The 18,830-nt window shown below is 37.3% G+C and overlaps 1 protein-coding gene across 2 annotated transcripts in view; it reads right to left on the bottom strand.

Moving 5' to 3' along the window:
- The window catches only part of IPO5 (importin 5), a 40,501-nt gene extending 29,136 nt beyond the window's left edge, over positions 1-11,365 (bottom strand). Inside the window, exons 1-4 of one of the 2 annotated variants that reach the window (XM_019756911.2) lie at positions 11,204-11,365; positions 10,389-10,482; positions 4,754-4,834; positions 2,427-2,619 (exon numbers count right to left, since the gene is read on the bottom strand). In XM_019756911.2, the coding sequence (XP_019612470.1) occupies positions 2,427-2,619; positions 4,754-4,834; positions 10,389-10,478 (364 nt within the window). In that variant the 5' untranslated portion in view covers positions 10,479-10,482; positions 11,204-11,365. Of the gene's footprint in view, positions 1-2,426; positions 2,620-4,753; positions 4,853-10,388; positions 10,632-11,203 lie in introns of those variants that run through there. The other variant, XM_074329439.1, reaches the window with a different exon arrangement.
- Positions 11,366-18,830: the final 7,465 nt, after the last annotated feature.

Here is an 18,830-nt window from a genome sequence, read left to right as displayed (position 1 = left end):
TCAATAAATGGTGCTGGGAAGACAGGACAGATACATGCAAAAAAGTGAAACACCTTCTTACACCATATACAAGAACTCAATATGATACCATAAAATTCCTAGAAGAAAACACAGGCACTCTCTTGGCATTGCTTAGTAATATTTTTTCTGCTGTATCTCCTTGGGGCAGGGAAACAAACAAAAAAAAGGACTATATCAAACTGAAAGGTTTGTGCACAGTAAAGGAAACCATCAACAAAACAACAACCTACTGAAGACACTTGCCAATGATACATCCAATAAAGAGTTAATATCCAAAATATTAACTCTATAGAAACTCATATAACTTAACACCAAAAAAACCCAAACAATCCGATTGAAATATGGGCACAGGACCTCAGTAAACATATCTGTAAAGAGGAGCTACAGATGGCCAATAGACCTATGAAAAGATGCTTAACGTCACTAATTATCAGAGAAATGCAAATTAAAAACACAATGAGATATCACCTCACACCTATCAGAATGGCCATCATTGATAAATGAACAAACAAGTGATGGTGAGGATGTGGAGCAAAGGAAACTCCTGTACTGTTGGTGGGAATGTAACTTGTGCAGACACTATAGAAAACAAGAGGTTCCTCAAAAAATTAAAAATAGAACTACCTTATGACCCAGTAATCCTACTTCTGGGTATTTATCTGAAGAAATCCAAAAACACTAATTTGAAAAGATAGATGCATCCCTATGTCTGTTGCAGCATTATTTACAATAGCCAAGATAGGGAAGCAACCTAAGTACCCATCTATAGACGACTGGATAAAGATGTGCTATGTATATGTACAATGGCCTATTTACCTGGCCATAAAAAGGAACGAAATCTTGACATTTGCAACAACGTGGATGGACCTGGAGGATTTATGCTAAGTGAAATAAGCCAGACAGAGAAAGACAAATACCACATGATTTCACTTATATATGGAATTTAAAGAACAAAATAATCAAACAAAACAGAAATAGACTCATATGTACAGAGAACAAACTGATGGTTGCCAGATGGGAGGTGGGTTGGGGGGGCTGGGTGAAAAGATGAAGGGATTAAAAACTACAAATTTGTAGTTACAAAACAGAAATAGGGATGCAAAGTACAGCATAGTAAATAGTCAATAAAATAGTAATAACTATGTATGGTGCCAGGTGGGTATTGGACTTATTGGGGGGAATCACTTTGTAAATTATGTAAATGTCTAACAACTAAGCTATACACCTAAAGCTAATGTAAAATAAAATTGAATGTCAACTGTAATTGAAAAACAAAATTATCTAAAAAATTTTTCAAAAAATATTGGGTATTTTATAGTGTACATAGCATAACAGTGTAACAGCACATGGACATAATTTATAAATACACAAATATAATAGCAAAAATATCTGGATTCCACTGACTTCTACTTCTATTGGCAAGTAAATTGTAAGTTAGACTGTGCTTTCAAAACTTCACAGATTAGGGCCAGCCCGTGGCTCAGGCGGTTAGAGCTCCATGCGCCTAACTCCGAAGGCTGCCGGTTCGATTCCCACATGGGCCAGTGGGCTCTCAACCACAAGGTTGCCGGTTCGATTCCCTCAAGGGATGGTGGGCTGTGCTCACTGCAACTAGAAACGGCAACTAGAAACGGCAACTGGACCTGGAGCTGAGCTATGCCCTCCACAAGTAAGATTGAAAGGACAATAGCTTGACTTGGAAAAAAGGCCTGGAAGTACACACTGTTCCCCAATAAAGTCCTGTTCCCCTTCCCCAATAAAATCTTAAAAAAAAAAAAAAGAAAACGTCACAGATTAAGGAGGAAATGAAACTGACAATATTTCATGCAAACTACAAAATTAATTCTCCACAAGAAAATTTTGAAGACCAATGGAAGTATTATGATTCTGCTCAACATCACTAATTTAGAGTCAAAAGTTTCACAAATACCTAAAACTTTTGGCTCTAAATGCAGAATCCATAATCATTCTCATTTCAAATAGAACAAATGGTCCTCAGGTACTCGGGAATCTTCCTGTAAAGATTCCACTTGAAAAAAAAGGGACATATGTTTGACCCTTGAACAACGTGGGGGTTAACGGTGCCTATCCCCAACACCATTGAAAACCTGCATATAACTTATGACTCCCCAAATACTTAATTTGTCCCTTGATATCCATGGGGGGTATTGAGTCTAGGGTCCCTCATGAATACTAAAATCCATGGATGCTCAAGTACCCTATATGAAATGGTGCAGAACAATGCATACACTTAACACTCTTTCATCCAGACTCCCAAGCCTGGATCAAAAAGTACAGGCATTTATGGAAAAAAATCCGCATATAAGTGGACCTGAACAATTCAAACCCGTATTGCTCAAGGGGCAGCTGTATTCATTTTCTTCTATAATAACTTGTATACATACCTATAAGATTCCTGGCCAGCTCTGCAGCAATATCACAAATTTTTTTCCTCATACTAGACTGTGTTTCCATTTGAATAATCATTAGTAGTTCACTCTTGATGGCAGTCTGGACATCAGAAGGAAGAGTTGGGTAGACTTCATCAAATGCAGAGGACAAAAGACGTCTTAGCAGCACGGCAGCCATCTGTCTAGCCTAAAATTGATAATTGTTAATAACTTGGTGTCTTACTAGGAATAAAATTTTCAGCAACCTAGATTCACTGTCATTGATATATTTCACTATTCCATTTTTACAACTCATTACAAAAGCATTTTGTTAGATTTGTAAAAAAATAGGTAAACTACATAAAACTATTTCTAACCACATTAGTCTACTGTATTTGTTTATAGCTGAGGAAAAGCCCTAAACATATTAGATCTCAAATAGGAACACATATCATAGCAATGACAAACCTGTCTTCAGTTCCTATTTTTAATATAGTTTTTGGAGAAAAACAAATCTTAACATAAACTGCAAACCCTAAAATGCTCTTTTCCTGCTTCTCCATTTGGCTCTCATTCTAATATATGAAGTACCTTTCCGAACTAATCTTACGCTCCCAGCCCGGCCTATCTTGCTATATTACTGTCTTTTCATCAACCTCTTAGCTAAAATGTTATCAAATCCATTTATCTTTATGCTTCATTCATGCAAACAAACATTACAAGTTCTAAACACCTAACAAGTGCTAATCAATCTCAAAGTGTATATTCTTATCCCATTTTCTAATCTTCAGGATATATTTGTTTGCCATGTTGTGTGTAATATTCCTCAGATTAAAAGAAAAATCAAAACGAATGTCTTTCTAAAATTTTATCATATTAAATCAATAGGCCAATGAAAATATTAAACTCAATTATTCATGTTCTTTTTCTTTTCTGGGCTGCAGCTCTTCATTATCACTATAATTAGAGACTATGACCAACAACAACAAAAAAAAGAATTAAGCTATACAAATAAAACTTGCCATTTTTTTTTCCTTTTACTTTTCACTAAGAACTCTTTTTATCTGAACTTTTGGCAGGTAACAAACTTAAAAAATTTATGCTCTAGAAAGGATTCAAAGTGGTTAAAAATCCCCATAAAAGTGACTGGAATTTGTGTAATTTTTCTCACACTTACACTGAAAACTATGACACCACAATCAAGATGCTGAGGCTAGATCAGTCATCTAATTCCTAAATCAATCAAGATTTAAATAGAGTTTAACAGAGGCCTTTAAAAATAAAATTCAATAATATTCATATTCTCAGCTCTAAAATTTATTTTGTAGCTAATTTGCATCAATCTTCAAGAATTAAAATAACTAACTTTGTAGAGATTTAAGTTACCTTATGTATGAATGCTTGCTCTTCATATTTGACATTAATTTTGAATTGAAAAAATACATTACAAAGGTGAAGAAGCATCTTGTCATGTTTTCAAAAAAAACCAGGACATGTTTATACTGTTTTCTGAATGTTAGAGAACATTAAGTCGCCAATTTAAAGTCAGGTGTATTACTACGCAGAAGTTTAGTGAGATTTCATTTCCACCGTGTTAATATAAGCATTTTACATATAGTGTGACTGTAAGCAAAGAAGTTTCACTTTATAAATTCTAAGTGCAACGTTTCATAGGTGGGGTATGTTTTCTAGACGTAGGTATTTTGATGCCTTTTCCAAAATAAACAGGATATTCAATTAACATTCAATATGTATAATTACTTTTGTGAAGAAAAAAATACCTGCTAAATGCACAGAAGAGGTAAGAAACTATTAATCCAAATATAGTAGAGTAACTAGGTAATTTGCTAAAAGCAATGATTTTTAAAGGACTATAAAGTCTCTCTTTATTCTTAACATACAGCACATATTCTTCACCACTTCAAGAGGACTATAACCTTACAACTTATGAAGACAGATAAAAAGTATTTTTTCAGAAACATTTGGCAACCCATTAAAACACTGAATGAATTAAATTTCCTCCTTTAGAATGAATTGCTTCAAGGAAATATTTTTGCAGCTATAGAAAGCACTTAAGTTTAATAGTTTCTACATCATAATTATTTAAAAACGAACTTTTAAAAATCCTGGACACATCATCTTACATGGGTAAAAAGAGAAATTCTCATTCTTAATAAGAGTACTTAAAAAAAATTCTAACTCCAAAGTAGCTTTCGGCAAATATTATTAACTTCAATGCTCTGGTAACATCTATGCAGTAAACAGTTCTCACTACCCACTCTGACCACCATCTAATACACAACTCATTTGTAAGAATATATTCTCAAATATTGAAATAGTACCTCCTCAGCAGCTGCTGTATTTCTGATAGCTTGTAAGAGGAATGTGATCTTTGACTGGCCTGGGATATTCTCATAGGTTTCCTACATGAAAAAGAAAAACTTTAAAGATTATAATGTTAGAAAACTTCATGAGTACATAAGTGAAAAACAATGAAACAAAGACTGGGAAAGTTTTAATGAGAAGACCTTGTATTAGAAGTCATATAATCTAGGTCGGCTGTTAAAATTTTTTCCTGTAACATAAAATATACTTCAGATAGGTTAGGAAAGAGAGGGGATGTCTAAGGAGTTACTTATCAAGTTCCTTTCTACCTTTATTTCTTAAATAGATTTTTTTTGATGTATGTGCACATCTCCCCAACTTTTGCTCCCCTGATTAACAAAACTCAAGGCCTAAGAGGGTGTTAAGTGTGACCTGAGCTACCATGCTGCAAAGTGCTCAGTCAGTATCTCCTTACATCATGGAAAACTGCTTATCTTGTCAACACTTTTTAGACCAGATGTAGAATTGTTTCAGATTAGCACTACTTACAACCACCACAGACATACCTCAGGTGAAGCAAGTCAGAGAAAGGGAAAGTATTCAAGTTCTTTATACTATCCTTTCTTTTAAGCAAGGGTTATTCTAAAACTATATTATATACACAAATAGATGAATACAGTCAGAAGAAATTTGACCAGATTTTAATATAATTTTAATAGATTTAGAAATCTAGGTTTTATGACTTTAGATACTTCTTTCCTTCTCCATTAATAACATAAAATGAGAGCAAACTGGTTAACAATAAAACTAAATTGACACCAATGAAAAAACAGATTGTCAGAGTAGATCAAAAGACAAGACCGAAATATATGATGTCTATAAAATTAAGTTGAAGTACAGATCCACATGCATGTATAAAAATTCTAACCGTAGCAATCTTTTACTGTGGAAAAGAAACTATTATTTTAAGTACACTTGGAACTGTTTTCCCCAAGAAGCCTATTTAAACTGATTGACTAGAATTGACATTAAATAAGTAAAGACAGTCCACGCTCATCTGTCCACTTTAAGGGGTATAATGTAGATAACATGTTAATTTCTCAGCAGTCTTAAGTTCAGTTTGTCTGCTCTCCAACAGCTACCACCCATATAATTTACCTGGTTTCCCCGGAAAGAGGTGTAACAAGGACAGAGGGAAAACAGTGCTTCTCTGAATCCACATCTACCTTACACCTTTTATTGAGTGCTGGCTCCAGGGCATCCTTGAAGTATTGACAGATAAGGGCATAAAGGCTCAGAAGTTAAACGACTTGCCAAGGGTCACAGACAATAAATAGCAGACAGAACTCTGGTTTTCTCAGGCCAACTGTACTCAAAACCTCCCTGGCACTGAACGCTCTCTGGGTTTCACCCCTAGGGACTGACTCTACCAAACAACCAGTTCTATTTATGCAGTGCTACCCAGTTTTCAAACTTCTCAATTTGGGGAATAACAAATTTTGGGGAAAGGAGAATTTAAAATCTTCTGATAACCTCAAGCTCCTCTCACGTACCTAAGCACACAGGAACATAACAATGCTGAAAACTGATAAAACGTATTCACAGCTGAGGAAAGAAGATGGTTTGAATATATTTATCCAGAAATGAGATAATTTATGTAAAGATATTCACAAAATAATTGCAAAAATGGGTACATACATTGAGGTTTTTCACTTAATCTTTACCAAAGCAACTCAAAAACCAATATAGCTTTTTCATTTAAACACAGTCTCTCACATTACAATAAAAAATGTCTTTTTATTTCTTGTACCTAGCTTAGCCTCTGATGCGCTGTAGATGCTATAAATGTTAACACTTAAATTTCCAGTTGTTAAATCAAGTTTTGGAAAAAGAATTCTTTACTAGGATTATCACTCGCAGGAAACCTGTTATAAATTTTGAGGATCTCTACCATTGGCCTAGCTGGGACTAACAGTTGAACGTTATGCTAATTCTAAGAGACTTATAAACAAGACGTCAAATATTGAACTCTATTCCATAATGAATTAGAAGTCAATGGAGGGAGAGTTTAGCATGAATGACATTTGACTCCTGAGAGAGGGTTCTCCCCATTTGATATGTTCCACTGTGGCAATGTAGATATAGTATTACATCTATACCAAAACATGGGTCAAGGACAATAGTTCGACAAAAAGAACACAGCCTTAAAATCAAAAGTGTAATTTTTTCTTAACCTAAATAGACTGACTTCCACAAGGACAGGCGGGTATAGTAACTTTTCCTCTTTGTATTCCCAGTACCTAGCACATTAGAGTACAGCAAATATAAAGAATATTTCTAAGAATATTCCTAGCACTAGCCCAGGCAGGTTCAATAAATGTTACCAGCATCGTAGTAAATAAAATTTCAATTCCATTTGATTCTACCTTACAGTCACACAATGTAAAGCAAATTTCACCTCTCCCTTTCCAAAGGAGAAATACTAATATATACTTATCTCACTCATTCCGTCAGTATTTATGGAGAGCCTATCTTGTATACAGAAATGTAAAAGAGACAAAAAAACTTTTACCTAGTAAAAACCCTGGTTCCTCAAAAATCAGGTACATTTTTCAATATGTTAGCCTCCTTCAAGTCAAATATCATTAATGAAGTTCTCTATTAGAATCAACGAGGAACAAAGTCAATGGAAAAAATTAATAAGAATGTAAAAATCCATGCATATGACTGATAAAATACTTATTTTATACAAAAAAGGTCATGAATGCCACGGACATTTAACTTTGGATTACCTGTCACTGATTCATTCATGTTAATTATTGTATTTTGAGACAAGGGCATTCAAATCATTTATTCAAATATCAGAAACATTTTTTGTAAAATTAGAAAAATCCTTAAAGATTTTCAAAAATAGAAATAAGACATAAACCCTACCAAATTGTTTATACAATGTAAAAACTTTTAAAACTTTTAAAAGTTTTGAAGCCCATCAATGATTTCAACAATATATTACAATAAAACTCTTTTACTGTATTTGACTTCATATTTGAAGAACAAGTCACCTTAGTAAACAGTTTAGTCTTTAGTATGTCAACTAAGTATTTTTGATAGTAAATTACAAACCTACTTATTGAGCCCTCGCCAAGTCTTTAGTTCAAAATATTTTTCTATATTTACTGTATCAGACTGTAATACTTAATTTTATTTAGTTTGATTAGTTATAATAGGCTTATAGCATATGGTTAAAAAAAGCATATTAAGGCATCATTATGTGCAGTCATTTCTTTTTTCAAGTATTTTGCTTCCTTTACACACCCGGCTTAGTGCTATATTATATGGTACCAGGTAGCTTCCCCTCTAACAGTTACCTTTTTTATGTCAAATTAAGAAAATTCTATAATACTTTACATATTAATACATTGCAAAGATATACAAAATAAAAATATAATATCTGAATGTTTTCACTAAGAAGAGACTAAGAATAACAGTACTTACTTTCAATTGTTCTTTATAAGAAAATGTGCTGAATGCTGCTAACTATCCCCAAAGTGATGGAAGTGATAAAAGATTTACAACAGGCACCAATTGGAATTCAAGCTGAACCAGACACTGGTATGTAGTACAATAGAAAGAGATTCACCACTAGGCGTGACAGTAGAGACTTAAGCAACTGGAGGTAAGGGGCAGAATTAAACTAGCTTACTAATAATTACAATACTGTTCTGCTTTGTAACACACAGAAATTTCTATTGAGGGTTGAAATTAAGAATTTTGGTGAAAAATTACCTCTAGAGTTAGCAGAAAGTATTAAAATGTTTTCACAGGCATCATCACACCCCACTGATAGTACAAGTTGATCAACTAATCAATTGCACATTACTTCTAAGAACAAATGCTGCTTTTAAGTATTCTACAAATAAATCTGGCAGAGTCTGAAAAGATAGGTATACATGTATTCCTATATATAGCACTGTTTTTAAGAGCAAGACACTGGAAATCTCAATGTCCATGCAGAGGATGGGTTGGTTGAATAAATAATAGATCCATACTATGGAATACTACATAGCTGCTTTAACAAAATCTCTTGTGAGACAATGCAAAATATATTGAGTAAAAATCCAGGCTGCACAGTAGGATGTGTATTATGAACACATTCATGTAAAAACGAATATGTATATATACATGCGTTTAAAGATATTTTCAGGGAAAAGTCACAAGACACTTAAAAGTGGTTACTTTTGGGGAATGAGGTAAAGAACTATTTGCACTGTATGAATTTATATTCTGAACATTTATGACCCGTATAATAAATAAGTCAAAAGTCATTAGGATAAAGTTAATAGTTGTTTAAAGTGGTTTTTCATACAGAACTGAACTTTCAGTGTATTTACTTTGCGTATTATAAAGCCACTGTGTAACCAGCATTCCTAAATCTATTTAAAAATCTATAAACATTGTGATTTTAATGACAACCATAAATCTTGTGAGTCCGGAGCAGGACTTGTGCTCAATTTCATTAGCTATATGTAAAATAAATGGTTGCTCTGTAAAAAGATCTGGCTGAACATCTTGCACTGAATCGTATAAAAATCTTCAATCACATGGTGGTAAAGAACTCCATGTATTATAATCAACTTCGAAGATAGGTTCTGATAATACACTTAAAAGACACTGCAAAGTTTCTGCCCTTCTCCTGAAGTGTCTCACATAAATCCTGGTCTCAACACTTGACAGTATAACATCAGTCTTTTACTGAACCAAGTGTCTTACTGCCACTTGGTAAATGAACTTGCAGGTACATTTGAAATATTGCCTTTTGAAATTATATCCAGAGCTCCACATTTTGGAAGCCAGGAGCCAGAGGTGGTTAAAAAAAATGAGATTCAGGTTAGATTTAATGAAATGCAAGAATTAAACATACAGCATTGGCCCAGTTAAAACCACGAAAGTCCCAGGACATCCCATTTATGAGACCGCAAATCTCTAGAGATCAAAAAGACTGTCTGAAGAGCAAAGTTAAGGTGGAAGCTGCTTAGAAAGAAACCCTACAGGTAACTTCACAAGACTGTGGGTGAGGTGGGAAATCCAGCTTCTGATGTTAGGAACTAGACGAGAAAGACGACTAAATAGAAATAAGTGGAAAGAAGGCCACAGGGCAAGACATTTTAAAAGGAGGGGATGAGGAAGGGAGGCACAGATGGTAGAGAAGAGGGGAAAAGAGAGAAGTAGGGGTGATGGGTCAAGTAGCAGCCCGGGTTTGGGGGACCAAGAAGGTTGGGCAGGGGAGGGTCCCCCTGGGAGAAAGCGGGAAAGGGGCGAGGGAAGCCCCTAGGGCCCGCCCCACACCCCACATCCCTCCCCCACGCCCGGTTTCCCCATCTGGGCGGGGGCAGCGTGTCAGGAGCGGCCGCACGTGTGTGCGAACCGCGGCGGGGAGGTAACTGGCGCCGGTTGCCGTGGCTGCAAGAGCCGGAAGGGCCCTAGGGCACCGCCTGGAGTTGCGGGCCGCCTCACACGTGGGCTGCGCGGCCGCCGCCCTCCGGGCCCGGCCTGCGCCGCCGCGGCTGAGCGACCGAGGCCCGGCGGGACGGTATCGGGGGAAGGATCGGCGCGCCGGCCGGGGCGCGGAGTCCGGGCGACGAACTCGGTTACCTCTGCCTGTTTCCGGACCACATTGTCGGGGCTGAGCAGGTTTCCCAGAAGCAGGTAGAACTGTTGCTGCTCCGCCGCGGCCGCCGCCATTGCGCTAGGCGTGAGAGAGAGAGCGAGAAGGAGGGAGGGGAGACAGAAGCCGTGAGGCGCGCTGGCGGGCCGGCAGGAGGGGCGGGGGCGGGCCCAGCGCGGGGACCGGCACCAGCAGCGGCGCGGGACAGGGAGGGCCGGGCGGGAAAGGGCGGGGCAAAGGGGAAAGGGGAGGACGGGGCGGGGCCTCGCGACCCCTCACCCCGCCGCGGCCGCCGGCGTCAGCGCCTCATTGGCCCTGGGTGCGCGGGGCGGGGCCGAGGCCGCCTCCGCTGGGGCCGCTACGATTGGCCACGCACCCTGCAGTGCCGTCACCGGTGGCGCGCGGCTGGCCGCCGGGCTTGGTATGGGCCTGGTGGGTCCGGCACTTCGCAGCCTAACTGCGGCCGGGATTGCTTTGCGGGGGTGGCAGGAGGACCTGGCTGGCGGGCCTAGCCGGCAGAGGGCTTGAGGCCTGGCCGGGGAGGAGGGGCTAGCTCAGCGCGGGAGATTTCGGCGCTGCCGGCTGGCCGACCTGGTCCCCGCCAGCCCCTCCCCGCCGCCCGAGGAGCGCTCCCAGCTCCAGTCTTCTCGGCCCCTAAGGCCCCAGATCCCCACCCCCAGGGAGTGAGCTCCTTTGAAACTCACGTCCCGTTTAAATTCCACGTCCAATTCCATCGGTCAGACCCTCCGACCTCCCCCAGGGCTGTGACTCAGGCTGCGCCTTCCTCCCGCCCAGTACTCACCAGTGACTCACACAAGAGGGGTTACTCAGCCCTGTGCTCCCCCTGCTGATGATGTCCTGAGATGTCCACGTATCACACTTGCCGCCACCCCCTCCCCACTCCAGGATCTTTGAATTCCTTAGTTTTGGGTACCGTTCTTTTAACGGTTGGGGGAAGTTGAGAGAGGCGCCCTCCTCCCTAAGACAACACTGGTTTGTAGGGCTGATCTCTCAGTAAGTGTTTATTGATTCCTACCGGTACCGGGAGTGGGGATCAGAGACCTGGTTTTACACTATTGCATAGATACCGTGTTTCCCGGAAAATAATACCGAGCCAGACTATCAACTCTAATGCGTCTTTTGGAGCAAAAATTAATATAAGACCCGGTCTTATTTGACTATAATATAAGATCGGATATAATATATAATATAATACTGGGTCTTATATTAATTATTGCTCCAAAAGACACATTAGAGCTGATGGTCTGGCTGGGTCTTATTTTCAGGGAAACACGGTAATACACCCAATCTTCCTTTACTACTGGAGCTGCCAGAAACAGAGAGAACAGTGTTGAAATCAAAGGGCACTTCTGTTGAGCCCCTGTGTCCACTGCATTGGGCTAAGGGTGACAATGAAGAAAATAATTCATTTTTGCCTCAAAAGGACACAACATTCCTAGTGAGAAAGTTACATACACATTGAGTGAAATAGAGAGCACAACACTTATGGCAGCCCATAGTATTTAATTTAGGGAACTTAATATCCTGTTGGACTTGACTGCTGAAGTTCTGCTCTTTGGAAGTCTACTTAAAACATTTGCTGTACATTAGAATCTGGGCCACAGTGTCCAGAATCTCTGGGCTGAGGCCCTGGGATCCCCATGCAATTGTGATTGCCAGCCAAAATATTTTAAAGTATTCTAATTGATTTGTGGAGAAAACTCCCTTAGAAAGTTTTAGCTGTGACAGTGATAGGGTTCTCCACAAAAGGTCTGCCGACCTATCTTTGTAGAAATGATATTTCTTAGATGTGACAATTTGTCTACCCCATACATTAATTTGGGGTAGGTTTTGTCAGCAGTAGGCATGTCCGGATTCTGAGGAGGCTTTCTCCTCGCCTTATTTTGGGAATTACAAAGATTTAGATTTTGGGAATTACAAACTAAAACAACCATTTTTAATGACTAGATAACTGGTGAAATAAGATAAACTGCCTAGAGACTTGCTCAGAGTATGGCCTGATCTTCAGTTACTTTTTAATACCTGCTATGGTATGTGTTTTTATTGGCAATAACTCTATGGATTACATATATTTGTTTAATAATTAGTAAATAATAGAAATTCCAGCATAAGTCTGCAGATTTCAAAATAGGGAGTTTATTTCCCAAGATTAGATGATACAAGGTAAAGAACCTTGGAATTGAGTGGATTTGGGTCTTTAGTCTCTTACTAGTTATATGAACTTGAGTGAGCACGTAGTGTCTCTAAGCCTCAATTTCTCATCTATAAAATGGACTAATAATGGCTACTGAGGTATATTAATCACAAAAGTTCCAACATTAAATTATAATTGGAAATGAAATGTGGGGGTATAAAACTTTGAGTCTTGTAAACTCCTGATTAGCTGCCATTGTTTTGGGTCCATTAACTGAGTGGCCAGCTCCTGCTGCTTTTCCCTTCAGCTTATTAGACCTGACACTACCTCTATTAATATTAGAGGATTTACAACCCCTTGTGAAAAAGGATGAGGTTGGGAAAATGGAAGATTGGGCGTTTCTCTCAACTGATTCATGAAACCTAGGTAATTTAGGATTTTTGATGTTTACCAGAAGTCACTGCACAGGTTGGTCATGATTTACTTGTAATACTATGGGAGACAAGACTCCTTAAGAAGAGAGCATCAGAATTCTCTCCAGCTACTGTTCTTGGCTTTATGGGTTACCATGTTGATGGGAGTGTTCTAGATAGAAATGGGAGGTGGCTTATAAAACCTCTGTGAAAGCTTCTCTCAGCTGTGATAGAATTTGGTCTTTTCTGTCATTTCTGGTTTATTAGGTGCTGAACTTAAATAAGATTCTCCCAAATGAACAATCTAATTTATTTTAAGTTGCTCCAAAAGAACTACAGCTACTTGTCCTGATAGTTGTAAGCATGTGTGTTCTCTATATCAGAACTTATTATGAGGGTGAGTTTAGGTAATATAAATGCAAGTATTAATATTATAATCTGTAACTGTACACAGATGTATGGTGATAGTATTATTTAGAGGTATTTGTATTAAAGGTTAACATGATACAATGAAAAAAAAACATTGATATTGTTTCCTCATCTGTAAAATGGGAATAATAGTTCTTCATAGGAGTGTTGTAAAAGTTAAGATAATATTTGTAAATGCTCATAGCATGGTGTCTGCATAGTTAATAATTGTCAGCTATTATTAGTTAGATGGATTTGGGGGTTAAATAAGAAAGAGACCTTAAACAAGTAATTACTCTTAAAGCTCCATATGGTATAGATGTGTGTGTCACATTTGTGTGTCTGTAAAATATATTTGTACATTTTCTATTAGTCTCCCAATTATGCAGAATAAAATAGTATGTGGAATGGATTAAGAATAGTGAATAGACAGTTGGCTGGGAAATAAGATGTTTAACTCTTTCTAATATTGGTTTTATTTGTTGCCTAGATAAGAGGCAGCAAAAAGGATTGAACTGTTGAAAAGTTGTTTACTGAAAATAAAAATGCCAAACTATTCACTTTTCCTCAGCTGCTTTTTTATCAAGACTTTCAAGCAAGCCCCTGCTCTGAAGCAGTGTGTCATAGTCAGAGCATCCCAGCCAGGGGTAAGGGAAACCACATTCCCCAAGAGCATTGCATGCAAAAGGCCCTCAGCAAATTACTGAATTGAACACAGTCAGGGAAAATGTGGACTCAATTAATTTTTTCTTTTGCTTTCTCTCTCATAGTTTTATATATGAAATTCATGAATGTCTGTAGGTGGTTGGATTCATTTTAGGGAAGTAGTCAAGTTTGGAGGCTAGGAGCACAGACTCCAGAAATCAGCCAGAATGAGAGTTCAAATAATTTCACAACTTATATACTATGTGATCTTGCCCAAGTTAATTAACCTTTCTGAGCCCCAGTTTCCTCTTCTATGTAACGGAGATAACAGACGTATCTTTTACCATGTGTTAAAATACTTGGCATAGTGCCTGGTACAGAGTAAATGCTTAATGAATGTTAGCTGTCATTACTAATGCACATTGAAACCTCCAAAATTTGTAAAGTTAATTCCGATTGCACATCTACCTGTGAGATTTTTTAGAATCCTACTATGTAAGCAGTCGTTATATGCAATGCATAATAATTGCTGTGGTTAAAAGTTTTTTTTTAAGTTTGATGTGATCTCATAGAGCATTTTACGGCCACTTTCAACTTTAAATGCTATAGTGGCACTGTCCAGTGGGTAGCCACTAGCCATTGTGGCTATTGATCACTTGAAATGTGGCTATTTCAAATTAAGGTGTGCTTTAAGTGTAAAATAAACACTAAATTTCAAAGACTTAGTAGGAAATCAAGAATAGCTAACAATTTTATATTGATCACATGTAGAAATGATAATAACATTGGTTTAAATAAAATATGTTAATTACACTTATTAATTAACTATAATCTTTAACTATATTAACGATTTTGCCTGTTTTTACTTTTTAAAACATGGCTACTAGAAACTTTAAAATTACATATGTGATTTGCATTTGTGGTTCACATTATATTTCTGTTGGACAGTGCTTTACTAGAGAATAAAATAACCGGCTAGTTACACATAGGTGTCCTCTATACTTGGTTCATTAAGATTTAGGAAGTACCTTGTCACAAAGTGAAAATTAGTTACCTTATAGTGCTTCCGGTTGCTTCCAGTTTTCCGACTTGATTCTCAGGGATTTGGAAACATGGTAGAGTATTTTCTGAGCAGTGTTCCTTGCACAGGAATTTCCTTTCCCTGCTGGTTTGACATTAAACATATTAGTGAACCTTTTAGAAGGTAAGAGTTCAGATTTGATCCTGTAGAATAAATCCTTATAACTTAAATCAAGGGCTGCTTAAGAATTGGAGAAAGGAAGAATACCTTTTATTACTAGTTTTTGATGTTATTTTCATTTAAATGTGATAAATGGATTTAAAAACCATCATTTGCTGCATTTTAAGACCTGAAACAAAAATATGCTTAACAGAAGAATTTAGTTTTTAAATTAAATGTTTTTCCTTAAAACACAAATAGGTTTAAAGTAAAAGGATGGAAAAAGATATACCATGAAAACAGTATAGAAAAGAGACCTGAAATGGCTATACTAATATCAGACAAAATAGATTTTATGATAAAATTATCAGAGACCAAGGGTGACATTTCATTATGAAATTTAGAAAGATCTAAATAAATAGAAAGACATTCTATGTGTATGGATTGAAAGACTTAATATCAAAATGGCAAAACTCCCCAAATTGATCGGCATATTTAAGGTAATCCCTATTAAAATTTTGACTGCTTTTTTTTTCTTTCAGAAATGCACAAGCTGATCTAAAATTCATATTATTTTATGAGACTACAAATAACCAAAACAATCTTGAACAAAAGTTGGAAGATTCACACCTTGATCTAAAAATACTTTGGAAGACGCACAAAAAAAGTTGGAAGACTCACACCGTGATCTTAAAGCTGACTACAAAGCTACAATAATCAAGACACTGGCATAAGGATAGACATATAGGTCCATGGAATTGAACAGAGAATCCAGAAATCAACCTTGTATTTGTGGTCCATTGATTTTTGACAAGAATGCTGTGATGGTTAATTTAATGTTTTGACTTGGCCCGGCTGTGGTGCCCAGTTGTTTGGTTAAATACTAGTCTAGATGTTGCTGTGAAAGTATTTGTGGATGTGACTAACATTTAAAATGAGTTGATTTTAAGTAAAGCAAGTTAGCTTCCACAAGGTGGATGGGTCTCATCCAACTAGTGGGAGGTCTTGATTGGAAGTGAAGACTGAGGTTTCCAGAGGAAGAAGCAATTCTGCTTCAAGACTGCAAACATAGAAACACCTGCTATCTTGCTCTGCAAATTTCAGACTCAAGGTTGCAACATCAACTCTTACCTGAATTTCTACTTGCTGGTCTGCCCTATGGATTTCAGATATGCCAGCCCCCACAATCATGTGAGCTAATTTCTTAAATCTCTTTATATATCCTATTGATCCCATTTCTCTGGAGAACCCTGACAACTACAGGTGCCAAGACCATTCATATGAAAGAATAGTCTTTCCAACAATTGTTATTGGTACAACTTGATATCCACATGCAAAAGAATGAAGCTGGACTGTTACCTCACAATACACAAATCTCAAAATGGAGCATAGATCTAAATGCAGAAGCTAAAACTATAGAATACTTAGGCAAAAAAACATAAGATTAAATTAGGAAGTAGTTTCTTAGATATAACACCAAAATCACAAAAGACAAAAGGAAAAAAAATAGATAAATTGGACTTCATCAAAATTTAAAACTTTCGTGCTTCAAAGGAAACCATCAAGAAAGTGAAAAGACAACCCGTAGAATGGATAAAAATATTTGCAAATCATGTATCTGATAAGGGACTTGTATGCAGCGTATATAAAGCTGTGACAATAACAAAAAGAACTCCATTAAAAAATGGGCAAAACATTTGAATAGACATTTTCCCCAAAGAAGTTATAAGAATACAAACGGTCAATGAGTACATTAAAAGATGTTCAACATCATTGGTCATTAGAGAAATGCAAATCAAAACCACAATGAGATATCACTTCATACCCACTAGGATGGTTATACTAAGAAAGACAACAGCAAGTGTTGGGAAGGATGTGGAGAAATTGGAGCCCTCATACTGGAATCCTCACATGTTGCTGATGGGAATATAAAATGGTGTAGTCAATTTGGAAAATAGTTTGGCAGTTCTTCAAAAGTTACACATAGAGTTACCATCTGACCCAGCAATTCTATTCGTAAGTATATGCTCAAGAGAAATAGTAACATGTGTACACAAAAACTTGTACATGAATGTTCATAACATTATTCATAATAGACAAAAGTGGAAACAATCCAAATGTACATCAATTGATGAATAGATAAACAAAATGGGCTATGCCCATACAATGAGATATTATTTGGCAATAAAAAGAAATGAAGTATTGTGACATGCTACAACATGAATGAACCTTAAAAACATTGTGCTACGCGAAAAAAGCCAAACATAAAAAGTCACATATTTCTTAGTTCCCTTTATATGAAATGTCCAGTATCCACAAATCCATAGAAACAGAAAGCAGATTAGGGGTTGTCAGGGAACTGGGACATAGGGGTGGGGCAGGCGAGGAGGGGAGGAAACGTGGAGTGACTGCTAAGGGTATGGAGTTTCTTTCTGAGGTGATGAAAATATTTTGGAATCTGATAGTGGTGATGGATTCACAAGTCTGTGAATATACTAAACACTCAATTGTATATTTTAAAAGAGTGAAATTTATGGTATGTGAATTATATCTCAATAAAGCTGTTACTTTTTAAAAAATGTTTTTCCTTAGAGACTTGAAGGAAATTGATCCAGACCTCGATTACTGATTTTTTTTTTCTATTTTGACAATATTTTTTAACTTAGTTCAGAATATATGGATGATAACATTCAAAGCCCTCAAACCTTCTGAACATTCCTAAATCATTATTTGGGGGGAAGGGAAATGGGGAGATTCGGGTATGATGCAGCCTATGTGTTTTCCTCTCCATCTATTTGCTACTTATAGCAATTATCTTACAGTTTGTACACAATGACGCACACATTTTACCTCATGCATTACGATGATATACATAGCAGAATATTAATTTTGACATCAGTCCACATCTCAGATTAGCATATACTGCGGGATAGATTTTTAATGGTCTATAGTTAATGAGAAAGAAACAATAGTTCATATTCTTTTATTCTACACACTATGTACAGTACTGCTTTATGCCACATTTTACTGTATTAGTATTTATTTAACAAACATTTAATTTATTCGCTTATTTAGCAAATGTTTATTGGGCACCTTCTATACAGTGAGTACTTCTTGGCTGTGGGCAAGTGGACTGGGTTCCCACCGTCATAATATTTTGAAAGAAATCAGGCATGGAACAAATCAACTGAGTAGATAAGATCATTTTATCAGTGGAGAAAAGAGGATAATGGGATCCAAAATGACTGGGGTGGAGTTGGGCGTTACTTTAGGGACACAGTCTTTTGAAAGAGGTGATAGTTGTGCTGAGACTTGGAACATGAGAAGACAAGGGAAGAAATGGGGGAAATTCCCCGAAGCAGAGGAAACAGCAGTACAAACACCCCCAAGCAAAAATGAGTCTGGTGTATTCCAGCAAGAAAAGATGTCTAGCTAGAGGAGAGGAAGCTATGAAGGAGGGGGCTGGGAGGCGAGCAGGGGCCGATCACCTGGGGCATTGAGATACTTCAGTAGTATGATTTATTCTAAGTGCAGTGGGAAGCCATTAGATGGTTAAAGAAGGGATATGACTAGAAAAACAGCTTTAAAAGATCATTCTGGCTGCTATACAGGAAGTGGATTGTAGGAG

Source organism: Rhinolophus sinicus, linkage group LG04 (genome assembly GCF_036562045.2).
Source record: "Rhinolophus sinicus isolate RSC01 linkage group LG04, ASM3656204v1, whole genome shotgun sequence".
In the NCBI taxonomy this organism is placed as follows: Eukaryota; Metazoa; Chordata; class Mammalia; order Chiroptera; family Rhinolophidae; genus Rhinolophus; species Rhinolophus sinicus.
This window is presented reverse-complemented; position numbering and strand designations above follow the sequence as displayed.